The 13,275-nt window shown below is 42.6% G+C and overlaps 2 protein-coding genes across 2 annotated transcripts in view; both read left to right on the top strand.

The window, feature by feature from the left end:
- Positions 1-13,275, top strand: part of LOC306922902 (mucin-2-like) — a 138,175-nt gene that overhangs the window by 42,455 nt on the left and 82,445 nt on the right. The window lies entirely within an intron of this gene.
- The window catches only part of LOC306923186 (uncharacterized protein), a gene marked incomplete at its 5' end in the record, with an annotated part of 49,905 nt that overhangs the window by 30,695 nt on the left and 5,935 nt on the right, over positions 1-13,275 (top strand). The window contains 14 exons of the mRNA XM_079501214.1: positions 218-517; positions 560-691; positions 926-1,279; positions 1,514-1,668; positions 2,338-2,408; positions 2,450-2,579; positions 5,404-5,651; positions 6,359-6,545; positions 9,441-9,621; positions 10,201-10,379; positions 11,135-11,204; positions 12,344-12,474; positions 12,910-12,944; positions 13,179-13,275. The exon at positions 13,179-13,275 is cut by the window's right edge and continues 69 nt beyond it. Of these exons, the coding sequence (XP_079357340.1) occupies positions 218-517; positions 560-691; positions 926-1,279; positions 1,514-1,668; positions 2,338-2,408; positions 2,450-2,579; positions 5,404-5,651; positions 6,359-6,545; positions 9,441-9,621; positions 10,201-10,379; positions 11,135-11,204; positions 12,344-12,474; positions 12,910-12,944; positions 13,179-13,275 (2,270 nt within the window). The remainder of the gene's footprint in view (positions 1-217; positions 518-559; positions 692-925; positions 1,280-1,513; positions 1,669-2,337; positions 2,409-2,449; positions 2,580-5,403; positions 5,652-6,358; positions 6,546-9,440; positions 9,622-10,200; positions 10,380-11,134; positions 11,205-12,343; positions 12,475-12,909; positions 12,945-13,178) is intronic.

Here is a 13,275-nt window from a genome sequence, read left to right as displayed (position 1 = left end):
TGGTCAGCTTGGATCAATCTTCACACACCCACTCCTGGTCCTGATGGTGGAGTCATTGAATCCACCAAGGACATCGGTTCCGCTGGTAAAACATGTTCAGCTCCAGAAGAAATCCAGTGTAGAGCCAGCATGTACCCAGGTCTCAGCCTGTCACAGTTGGGACAAGATGTAACTTGTAAACCAGACGTCGGTTTTGTGTGTTACAACAAACTGCAAGGACAGTCACAGCAGTGTTTGAGTTATCAGGTCAGAGTCAAATGTTGCCATTGTCAAAAATCTACAACTGCTACGCCTACAACTACACCACTACCAACTACAACAACACCTACCACAACAGAGACAACTACAACAGTTACTACAACACCAATGACTACAAAGACATCCCCTACAACAACTGCAACGGTCACTACAACGACCCAAACTACAACTACACCACCAGCTCCAACTCCAACCACTACAATTACAACTACAACACCAACAACAACACCTACCACAACAGAGCCAACTACAACAAATAGTACAACACCAACGACTACACCCACAACAACTACACCACCAGCTCCAATTCCAACCACTACAATTACAACTACAACACCAACAACAACACCTACCACAACAGAGCCAACTACAACAGTTACTACAACACCAACGACTACACCCACAACAATGACAACAGCATCTTGTCCTGGGGGTAAAATGTCTTGTGACTGGTCAGCTTGGATCAATCTTCACACACCCACTCCTGGTCCTGATGGTGGAGTCATTGAATCCACCAAGGACATCGGTTCCGCTGGTAAAACATGTTCAGCTCCAGAAGAAATCCAGTGTAGAGCCAGCATGTACCCAGGTCTCAGCCTGTCACAGTTGGGACAAGATGTAACTTGTAAACCAGACGTCGGTTTTGTGTGTTACAACAAACTGCAAGGACTTTCACAGCAGTGTTTGAGTTACCAGGTCAGAGTCAAATGTTGCCATTGTCAAACATCTACAACTGCTACGCCTACAACTACACCACTACCAACTACAACAACACCTACCACAACAGAGACAACTACAACAGTTACTACAACACCAATGACTACAAAGACATCCCCTACAACAACTGCAACGGTCACTACAACGACACAAACTACAACTACACTACCATCTCCAACTCCAACCACTACAATTACAACTACAACACCAACAACAACACCTACCACAACAGAGCCAACTACAACAGTTACTACAACCCCAACGACTACACCCACAACAATGACAACAGCATCTTGTCCTGGGGGTAAAATGTCTTGTGACTGGTCAGCTTGGATCAATCTTCACACACCCACTCCTGGTCCTGATGGTGGAGTCATTGAATCCACCAAGGACATCGGTTCCGCTGGTAAAACATGTTCAGCTCCAGAAGAAATCCAGTGTAGAGCCAGCATGTACCCAGGTCTCAGCCTGTCACAGTTGGGACAAGATGTAACTTGTAAACCAGACGTCGGTTTTGTGTGTTACAACAAACTGCAAGGACTTTCACAGCAGTGTTTGAGTTACCAGGTCAGAGTCAAATGTTGCCATTGTCAAACATCTACAACTGCTACGCCTACAACTACACCACTACCAACTACAACAACACCTACCACAACAGAGACAACTACAACAGTTACTACAACACCAACGACTGCAAAAGACTTGACCACATCTACAACTATACCAAAGACTACTTCAACAGAAACAACTCACCACATAATAACAGGCGGAACACCTCCCCAGCCATCTACCGGAGCGATTATATGTTACTGCCATGATAATGGAGCAACATTTCCTGTTGGTATGTATGCATACAATTTCAAATTATCTTACCGTATACTACATGAAAAATTAAGTCTGGCTTAATTTAAATATATTGCATACTATACGGTGGCAATTTCTTTAGTTTTATTGGGGTATGTATCCCACTGCATGTCATACAGCATCAATAAGAACCCCCTATTCTCCTCTAATATTATTATTGTTGCTGTTGGGCAGAAACCTCTTATCTCCATATTCAAACTTTGTGTGTGTGATTCTTTCTTTTTTTCTTTTTCTTTTTTTTTCTCCAAAAATCAATTGGGTCCGCTTATCCCATTATTCCGACCATTAGGTTAGTGTGATGTTTGGGTTAGGGTGATCGTACTATAGCATCGCACAAAAGTAGATGACATAAAAGCTCACTTCCTTTGCATTTTTTTATTTATTTGAACCCTGAAAAGTCAGAGACAACAATGCAATATACAGTATATCTACTGTATAGCGTTCAGTGTGATGAGCTGATCTATTTCATCAATGTCTTTCCCCAATGCCGCCTTTTAGGGTCGCTCGTCTACAATGTTTCTGACCACGACGGCTGCACGTACATTGGCTACTGCAACGACCGCTGCCAAGTAGAGATCCGCAACCTCACCTGTCCAACAACTACACCTAGGCCTACGCCAACAACCACACCTTCTACCACCACGCCACAACCTACATCTACCACCACCCCACAACCTACCTCAACTACCACCACGCCACAACCTACAACAACTACCACCCCACAACCTACAACTACGACTGTACAGACAATGACATCCACCAGCACCGTTAAACCACAGCAGGACTGTACAGCCATTTATCCTCACAAAAAGGTACGCGCAGCAATTTTTCCAAGGTTAGAATATTTGAATAATGTACATTTGCTTTATGTATACTCCCTTAAAAAAAACGTTGGAAACGTATCTTCGCTCGATTACTTACCCGTTTTTTTATCCCACGATTTTGTAACCCATTTTTCACCAATTATCTAATATTGATCCTGGGCTCGATGTACACACCCTCCGCCAACCTGGGGAGAACAACGGACTTGAACTCATGCTTCCTTCATGCATAAGTTGCTCCTTTACACCTGACAGGGGGGAGTTTCCCTGGTTGGACGTAGCTCGTCCAACCAGGGTGCGTTATTCCAACCAGTTCCTTTCCCCTCCATCAGGCGCCCCGGCTTTTGTTTTATATAGTTTGTTAAAGGTGATTAGTCAACTTTACAACAAGGTATAACTTGACGTAAGAATCGTGCCATCATGGAATGAGCAACACAGCTTAACGTCCCGGTACTGCTCCCAAAAATATGCCAGAATCACCCCATATGTTCCTGTTGGTATTCACTCTAGTCTTGAGCGACCCGCCCGCCGGCACACACATGCCAGTCACATGACTAGCACCTGAACACAATTAACTGGCACAAGAATGAAGTGAATTTAAGGTCTTGGCCAGACTTTACACTTGATTTTATTACCTTAGTAAACATTTCAAACACTTTATATTTTCAATCGCTAGTGTAGTCCTTTTTTATTTATTTTTTAAATGTTTTTAGTAACTTATGGTCCTATTATTATTATTATTATTATTATTATTATTATTATTATTATTATTATTATTGCGACCGCATCCCTGATTATGTCACGTGATGTCACGAGGCATCATCAGAGATGGAGATATCTGATGTATGTTGATCCCTGATGTCATCAATATTAAGCCCATAGAGATCCCTGATGTCATCAATAATACACTACATGAAGTAGCCTATTATCGTCTATCTTTGTGATTTGTTCCCATTCAGAACGGCGAGAGTTGGATGGAAAACAAGTGTCTCCAAGCGCTTTGTACCAACGGAGAGATCGTTTATAAGCACCTAGGCAAGGATTGTGCTGAACCTGTGGTGTGTGAAAACAACTTCCCTCCTGTCACCGTCAATGCGTCTGGGTGCTGCAAACAGCAACAATGTCAATGTAAGTCCTATAACTGCCATTGTAAGTCCTAACTGTTAACAGGGACAATGTCACTGTATACTGTAGGTCAGTGTTTCCCAAAGTGGGGTCGGGGAACCCCATGGGTCCTTGAGGGAGTTCCAGGGGGTCCCCAACTAAATGATAGTTTGGAACCAAATGGACCCTTATGCATGACCCTTATGTAACTCTGAGAGTACTCTGAGAGTACAAATGGAACCAAATGGACCCTAATGGGTCCATTTGGTTCAATTTGTACACTCTCAGAGTTAAATTAACATTGATTTTACAATATAAATTGGGGGTCCAGGAGATAGAAATGCCATTAAATGGGGGTCCGTAGCCAAATGCATGTCAAACTGGGTGTCTGTGAAATTAAACGGGTTGAGAATATCGGCTAGAGCCGTAAAAATCTTCTCTTATGGGGGGTCCCTGGCATATCTCTTCAAATGGGGGTCCGCGGGCTAATTAGTGTCAATTTGGGGGTCCTTGACATGAAATAGTTTGGGAACCACTGCTTTAGGTAGCCGCATAGTAAAACACAAACCGCCAAAACTCGTTCGGTTCGGCTGGCAAATAACTTCAGAATGACTTCAGAACATCCCACCCTCTGAGATGTTCTGACTTAGCCGAAGTATAGTTTGGCTACTGTGATTGGTCAGAAGTAGGTCAGACATTCAAGGTGGCAAGGCTGTGATTATATAGTTTTTCATGTGTCTATGAGGTGACAGTACTTCATTAGACATCCTGGAGTCGTTTTTTATGTGCAATGATGTCTTCCCTTTGTATTTAGGGTTTCTTCCTGGAGGCTGAACCCTTGACAGTCAAACGGGCCAATGAAATAAACAGTAATATAGTGACATCACACTATCAGCCCCTCCCCTAACCCCTCTCCTTTATCATACAACTACAGCTGTGGGTGTTGCTTCAGTTCAGGTGGATCACCACCCATCACCACCCACCAGGCAAACCAGGCATACTTAATAAACTGGTGGGCGTGCCCACATAAAAGTATGATTTTAACAAATACTGTACACTTTTTTGAAAAAAATATACCTCCTTATATAACAATAATACCTGATGATCATGTTTTAGGGTGGAAAAAAATCACGGCACTCCATCTTTATAGTACCAAAAGTAAAAGTACTCGTTATGCAAAAATGTCCAGTCTCAGTCAGTCGCATCGCGAGTGACATGAGAGCAATGGAACGAGCTGTGATTGTTGCGAGGCAGATTGATTGATCAGATTACTGGGTGGACGCCTGGACGGGCGTACAAACTTTTTTTTGGGGGGGGGGGCTTTTCTGCCTTTATTCATAGTTTCAAGTGAAGACTGACAGGAAAGAGGAAGAGAGAGAGCAAAGGTCGGCATGAACCGGACTCGACGTGCGACATGCTGTCAGGCCAGAGCCGGCATGTGGCATGCCGGGCGCACTAACCTCTTTTTTTCCCCGAACACGAGTGAGAGTGAGAGTGAGAGTTGCCGACACTGATTCTTTCACGTGCTTTAGTTGAACACATTGAACACATGTTCAATGTGTGTCGTTAAGATGAATTTGAACATGTTCAATCCTTGTAAATGACACCAACTTCTTGTCCGGTGTGTGTGTGTGTGAAGGCATCTGCTACGGCTGGGGTGACCCCCACTATGTCACCTTCGATGGCACCTACTACAACTTCCAGGGCAACTGCTCCTACTGGCTGGTGAAGGAAATCATCCCCAAATACGACTTCAGCGTCTTGATCGACAACTACTACTGCGACGCCCGCGACGGCCTGTCCTGTCCTGGCACCATCGTGGTCTACTACAAGAGCTACAAGATCCTGATCACTCAGAAGGACATAGATGGACATCCCGTCAACATGGTAGCAAATGCCTCGTTATGCATCTCGTGTACAGTAACTAAGTACAATTTTGAGGCATTTTTACTTTACATGAGTATATTCATTGTCAGTTATTTTACTTCTACTCCACTACATCTCAGAGGCAAATATTGTACTTTTGCTCCACTACAATTATTTTAGTTACTAGTTACTTTGTAGATTTTGATTATTATTATTATTACGAAACATACATTACCCACTTCAGCCCTATATACATTCCGGCCATTTGAACATAGCTGATCAAGCTCACGATGGATTTTATTTTGTAGTTCACCCACAAAACGACTTATTTACTATCAATTACACACACCATGAAGTCTTGAATTCAGTGAGATTTTTGTTTCTGGCACATTTCTGAGCCAATGTGATGACCGGCGGAGTCTCCGGTAGTCTCTCCCACTGACTGTACCAAAAGATTGGCTCAGAAATGTGACAAAAACAAAGAAAAAAAGCTTTCAAATATGCTTCTCAGAACCCAATTTGGTCCCTTCTGAGGAGGCGGAACTATCACCAAATTCTTCTCCCATTTTGTAACCGTTATTCTCTCACTATTATTATGAGTGATTCATTGCGTTGTGTGAACAATTTTAAGAAGCTTTGATCTTTTGAGTTTTTGTTTTTTGACCTTTTGAATTGGTTGTATAATATATGTTTTTTTATACTATAATTATTATTTTTTTGAATCTTAGATTTTCGTAAACGACAAGCGCGTGAAATCTGCCGCCTACAAGAACCAGTACTTCATGGTCACCACCACGGGCATCGAGACGCTGCTGTTGATCCCGGCCATCGGCGCCAAGGTCACCTTCTCCGGCCTCATCTTCAGCATCTCCCTGTCCTGGGAGCTGTTCCACGGCAACACCCAGGGACAGTGTGGTCAGTGAACTCTATTCACTATGCAACACCATGCAGGGACAGTGTGGTCAGTGAACTCTATTCACTATGCAACACCCAGGGTCAGTGTGGTCAGTGAACTCTATTCACTATGCAACACCCAGGGACAGTGTGGTCAGTGAACTCTATTCACTATGCAACACCCAGGGACAGTGTGGTCAGTGAACTCTATTCACTATGCAACACCCAGGGACAGTGTGGTCAGTGAACTCTATTCACTATGCAACACCCAGGGTCAGTGTGGTCAGTGAACTCTATTCACTATGCAACACCCAGGGACAGTGTGGTCAGTGAACTCTATTCACTATGCAACACCATGCAGGGACAGTGTGGTCAGTGAACTCTATTCACTATGCAACACCATGCAGGGACAGTGTGGTCAGTGAACTCTATTCATTATGCAACACCCAGGGACAGTGTGGTCAGTGAACTCTATTCACTATGCAACACCCAGGGACAGTGTGGTCAGTGAACTCTATTCACTATACAACACCATGCAGGGACAGTGTGGTCAGTGAACTCTATTCACTATACAACACCATGCAGGGTCAGTGTGGTCAGTGAACTCTATTCACTATGCAACACCCAGGGACAGTGTGGTCAGTGAACTCTATTCACTATACAACACCATGCAGGGACAGTGTGGTCAGTGAACTCTATTCACTATGCAACACCATGCAGGGTCAGTGTGGTCAGTGAACTCTATTCACTATGCAACACCATGCAGGGTCAGTGTGGTCAGTGAACTCTATTCACTATACAACACCATGCAGGGACAGTGTGGTCAGTGAACTCTATTCACTATGCAACACCCAGGGACAGTGTGGTCAGTGAACTCTATTCACTATACAACACCATGCAGGGACAGTGTGGTCAGTGAACTCTATTCACTATGCAACACCCAGGGACAGTGTGGTCAGTGAACTCTATTCACTATACAACACCATGCAGGGACAGTGTGGTCAGTGAACTCTATTCACTATGCAACACCATGCAGGGTCAGTGTGGTCAGTGAACTCTATTCACTATGCAACACCCAGGGACAGTGTGGTCAGTGAACTCTATTCACTATACAACACCATGCAGGGACAGTGTGGTCAGTGAACTCTATTCACTATACAACACCCAGGGACAGTGTGGTCAGTGAACTCTATTCACTATGCAACACCCAGGGACAGTGTGGTCAGTGAACTCTATTCACTATACAACACCATGCAGGGACAGTGTGGTCAGTGAACTCTATTCACTATACAACACCATGCAGGGACAGTGTGGTCAGTGAACTCTATTCACTATACAACACCATGCAGGGACAGTGTGGTCAGTGAACTCTATTCACTATGCAACACCATGCAGGGACAGTGTGGTCAGTGAACTCTATTCACTATGCAACACCCAGGGACAGTGTGGTCAGTGAACTCTATTCACTATGCAACACCCAGGGACAGTGTGGTCAGTGAACTCTATTCACTATGCAACACCATGCAGGGACAGTGTGGTCAGTGAACTCTATTCACTATGCAACACCCAGGGACAGTGTGGTCAGTGAACTCTATTCACTATGCAACACCCAGGGACAGTGTGGTCAGTGAACTCTATTCACTATACAACACCATGCAGGGACAGTGTGGTCAGTGAACTCTATTCACTATGCAACACCCAGGGACAGTGTGGTCAGTGAACTCTATTCACTATGCAACACCCAGGGACAGTGTGGTCAGTGAACTCTATTCACTATGCAACACCATGCAGGGACAGTGTGGTCAGTGTTGTTTTTGGCGGCACATTTTGATTTTAGTTTCAGTCATAGACAGTCTCTTGGAATAGTTTTCATTCAGTTTTAGTCACATTATAGTCAGCTGGAATGTTTTAGTGTTTTAGTCTAGTTTTAGTCGACTGAACATCATGCGATTTTTGTCGACTAAATCTACAGTTGATTTAGTCAACTAAAATGTATTTTTTCGGGCATTGGTGCCGTCATAATGACTGATTTTACACTTGCTGAAAATAGCCGATCTACAAGCTCACAACGCGACGCAGCGCGACGCATGGTGAGCTTGTGGATCTGCTACTTTCAGCATACAACCAAGTGTAAAATGACTTGTACTGGATCTCTTGTCCACTAGTCCCTTCCTAACATTTTAGTCTAGTTTGTATTTGTTGACAAAATTGTCTGTATATTTAGTCTTAGTTTTAGTCACCGTAGCTTAGTTTTCATTTAGTTTCCATTTAATTTTCGTCAGTGAAAAAAAGGTAGTCGACGAAACATTTTTGTCATAGTTTTAGTCGACGAAAACAACACTGGTGTGTGGTCAGTGACATGCAACAAAAATGCAACAATGTGGTCAGTGAGTGACACTATTCACTATGCAAAGGGATATAATCGCCGCTGCGGCTGTAGTTGTTGAGAAATAACACCCGACAGGATGATTCAACACAGGTGGAGCCGAGGTGTTTAATCATCCTGAAGGGGTTCATTTATTTCTCAACAACTACAGCCACGGCGACAATAATCCTGGCATATTAACGGCTACTTAAGAAATGAATTACTTGTTTTATAATTATATATAAAAATATATATATTTATATAATATATTAGGGCATTCACTTCTAGTCATTTTTACTAGTTGACTAGTTGCCTAGTTTACTAGTCGACTAGTCGACCAGTTGTTTAACTACCTATTATGTAAAAAATAAATAAAAATAAAAATGTGTACATTTAAAAACTGTGTACATTGGTGACTATAACCTATAATCTTATGGTAATGAAAGTCGTGCTGGCCGTCCACCCAGTTTGGGTCCCGGGCAAACATCACGTACATTTTCTTTTGGGAACCGGACGCTGATACATGGATGATGTGCTGGTTTCCTTTATAGGTACATGTGACAACAACCAGACTGACGACTGCATGCTGCCCAGTGGGAAAATCGACAAGTCCTGTCCCCACATGGCACACGAGTGGCACCTCAACAGTACCCAATGTCACGTCCCCATCAACCCCACCCCCCCACCCCCCCACACCTGTGATCCCCCAATCTGTGATGTCATCAAGAGCAGGTATGTATGTATGTGTGTGTGTGTGTGTGTGTGTGCGCGTGTATTTATGTATGTATGGGTGCATAGTTGTGATGCAATGCATTATGAGCTTGTAGATCTGCTATTTTCAAATAGCAAAACTTTATAGCTGTGGTTATTTGTAATATAGTCATCTCAATCTACAAAATAACCAGTAACTAAAGATCTCAAATAGTTTGAAATAGTGTAAAAAGTGCAATATTTCGATTAGAGTAGGAGTAGAAGTAATAATAATAATAATAACTGTATTTATATAGCATGCTGTACAACAAGTAAAAGTAAAATACTGATTTTGAACATTGGAAATACTCCATTAAAGTAAACAAACAATAACAATTGAGTGAATGTACTTAGTTGCTTTAGGCCTCACTCACACCTAAGACCCCCCCCCCCCCCCCCCCCCCCCATGCAACAAGGTTGTGTCTTCAGACCATGTGACTCCCATTGGAAATGCATTGAGGCGGCCAAAACACGCAGAACACACAGGACACAAGTGTCTTAGGTGTGAGTGAGGCCTTACACCACTCTTGACGTAAACATTTTGGTCTGGTCCTTTTGCAGTGTGTTTGAAAAGTGTCACAAGCTGGTCCCCTACGCGCCCTTCGTGAAGGCGTGCAAATTTGACGTGTGCCAGATGAACATCAGCGTCATCGGCTGCACCAGCCTGCAGACGTACGCCGAGGCCTGTGCCGAGGCCGGGGTGTGTGTGGACTGGAGGAAAGCCACCCATGGTCACTGTGGTAAGCTTTCATCTGTATATTTTGGGGCGGGAACCCCTTTTGGTGTTTTAAACATGATGTTATAATTTAGCTATTGAAAAATAGCAGATCTACAAGCTCATGGCGCGCTATGAGCTTGTAGGTCTGCAATGTTTTGAAAAATCGTGAAAATGTGGCGCAAATTTGGAATATATTTCTTTCAGAACTAACGTTTTTAACTCAAATCTTTGCTTCGGGGGGGGGGGGGTCGGAGGCCAAATACATATAATTATTGGGGTCTTTGACATGAAATATTGAGCACCACTGATATAGAAACATAGGTATTTCAGAAAACTGATTTAAAAAAAAAAAATTGACGTCAGGCCTAAATGGGTTAATTCACCCGCGGTCAATGTGGTGGTAATAATAATAATAATAATAAACTTTAATAGCACTTTTCATAGAATGCAGCGCAAAGGGCAAAACAAGAGAAGGAGAAACGTAAATGTAAAATGGTATTAAAACAAGCAAAAAACAGTAACATTACAATCAGGCAGAACAGTGAGCATGAATAAGAACACGCACATGAATAAGAAGGGCTTAAGAACTCGACTAAGAAAGCTCGACTAACTCGACTAAGAAAATACACAATAGGTATTGTGTAGAAAATACACAATAGGTATTGTGTATTTTCTACACAATACCTATTGATAAAGTCAGTATAGTGTTAGGTGAGTGGTCAGTATTTAGTCTTCGATAGCCACAGTTTTGATGTATATCTGCTTCTCTGTACACAGATTATAAATGTCCCAGTCCTAAGGTGTACGAGGCCTGTGGTCCCTGTGTGGAGCCCACGTGTGATTTCAGGTACTGTAGGTTTTTCCACCGCATTTTTTATCCTGTTGGATTAAACATTTAATATAATTAAAAGGTAAAGGTAGGTATTAAGTGATTTTTTTTATATAATCCTCCCTACTATAGAGTGTGCTGACCATATAAGGAGTTCCTCCCTGTCCCCAGTGAGCCCCTGGGGTCAAAAAACCCTAGTTTCAGTTTTGGTGGCGGGTGGCAAAGCCTTCATCCAATCAGGATGAAAGGGGCCTTCCTCCAATCATGTATGGGGGCGGGCCTTGGTGCACATGCTGTTGCACTTCCCCCCACTGTAGAGCGTGTGCATGTGCACATTTTGTTATCGGGGCGGACTGGGTGGTTTTCCAAATCACCCAAATCACTGAATGCTCCTTTAAAATAAGTGTATATCTCTATATTCTGCTTGTAACAGGAGTCTCCATGTCCATGTCTCTCCAGCTCTTTAATAAACAGAAACCAATTGTATTCAATCAGGATAGAGAACCTCAGACAGGATAGAAATTAAACAAGTGAAATTGGAAGTGATGACACAAAGAAAAGAGCAGACACCATTGGAACTGGAACACTACAACAAATGAAGCTGAAAAATGGGTACACTCTCCTGATTGGCTGAAATGTTGTCACCTACCTGAAAATGTATCAAAGAGCTGGCGAGACGGGGAGACCTGAACTGAACACTCTCTAGCAATGATTACTATGTTATGAGAATATAGTGCTTTAACATTTGGGCGGGAACCCCTTTTGGTGTTTTAGGCATTATGTTATACTTGAGATTGAAAAATAGCAGATCTACAAGCTCATAGCGCGGCACCGAGTGCCGCGCTACGAGCTTGTATGTCTGCTATTTTTGAAAAATCGTGAAAATGTGGTGCAAATCTTTGAATATATATTCTTTCAGAGCGAACGTTTTTAACTAAAATCTTTGCTTCTGGGAGGGGTCCCTGGAACAACATATTTTCAGATCGGAGTCGGCGACCAAATTCACATAATTCTAGGGGTCTTTGACATGAAAAAGGTTGAGAACCACCGACATAGAAACATAGGTTTTTCAGAAAACTGTCAGGATTTAGAAGGCATTTTGTAGAATCGAGATGGGTTATACTTTACCCTATACCTTTCACACCGTTTCCCTGCAGGTACAACCAGGAGTTCCTCCATGGTGTCAACGAGTACACAGCCTTCATGAGCGTGCAGCTGGAGGGATGCTACTGCCCCAAAGGCACCTTCCTGTTCAGTCCCAACTCCAACGAATGTGTGAATAGTTGTGGTAAGAGAGAGATTAAAATAGGGTGCATTTTGCATCCCAAAATGCAGTTTATATTTAAGGGACGCACTACAACAACGACCTCTGCATCCACGGGATGCACTACTCCTACTGTACTACTGTACTGTTTTTTTATTCTGGTTTATTTTGCTAGCTTTAGTTATAATAATACTTTCTTCTTCTGTTTTCTACATGAATATAACCACATTATAACCATATAAAATGAAATGGGAGTTAAATGCTGCAATTTGTAAAAATGGCAAAATATGACTCCTAATGTCGTTGAAGTGGGACTCATCAAATGTCCCTGGGACTCATTTCTAAAAGACCATCCCTGCATCCCGGGACTCTTAATTAATTTTTATTCCAGATGCTCCTGAGAAAGATACACATTGACTAAGAAAGTTTTTCTCTCTTTTTTAATTTTTTTTTCTACAGAGATTTGCTGGCTGCCAAATGGAAAACATAAGACGGTAAAATCATTCTACAAACTGTTTTGCAATTTGATGGACATGCACTCACATGAGTTGCTAATGGCCATAAGTTATACACACACATTGCAATGTTTATCCGTTTTCCATTCAAATCGATGTCACACAACATTTTACAGGTGTTAAAGAGTGAGGGAAATGTGTCTGTATACAAGTTATACTGTTTTGAAGTTACAAAATATAGTATTATATTTAATATAATTATTATTATTACAGGTGGGTGAAACATGGGAGGATGGGTGTGACCAGTGCACATGTGAGGAGACGTTGCAGATCAGCTGCAACAAGAGGTCCTGTCCAAAGCTGCCACCAA

This window comes from Electrona antarctica (genome assembly GCF_951216825.1).
Source record: "Electrona antarctica genome assembly, chromosome: 5".
NCBI classification, from domain to species: Eukaryota; Metazoa; Chordata; class Actinopteri; order Myctophiformes; family Myctophidae; genus Electrona; species Electrona antarctica.
The sequence above is the reverse complement of the archived record's forward strand: the minus strand, read 5'-3'. Positions and strand labels throughout refer to the sequence as shown.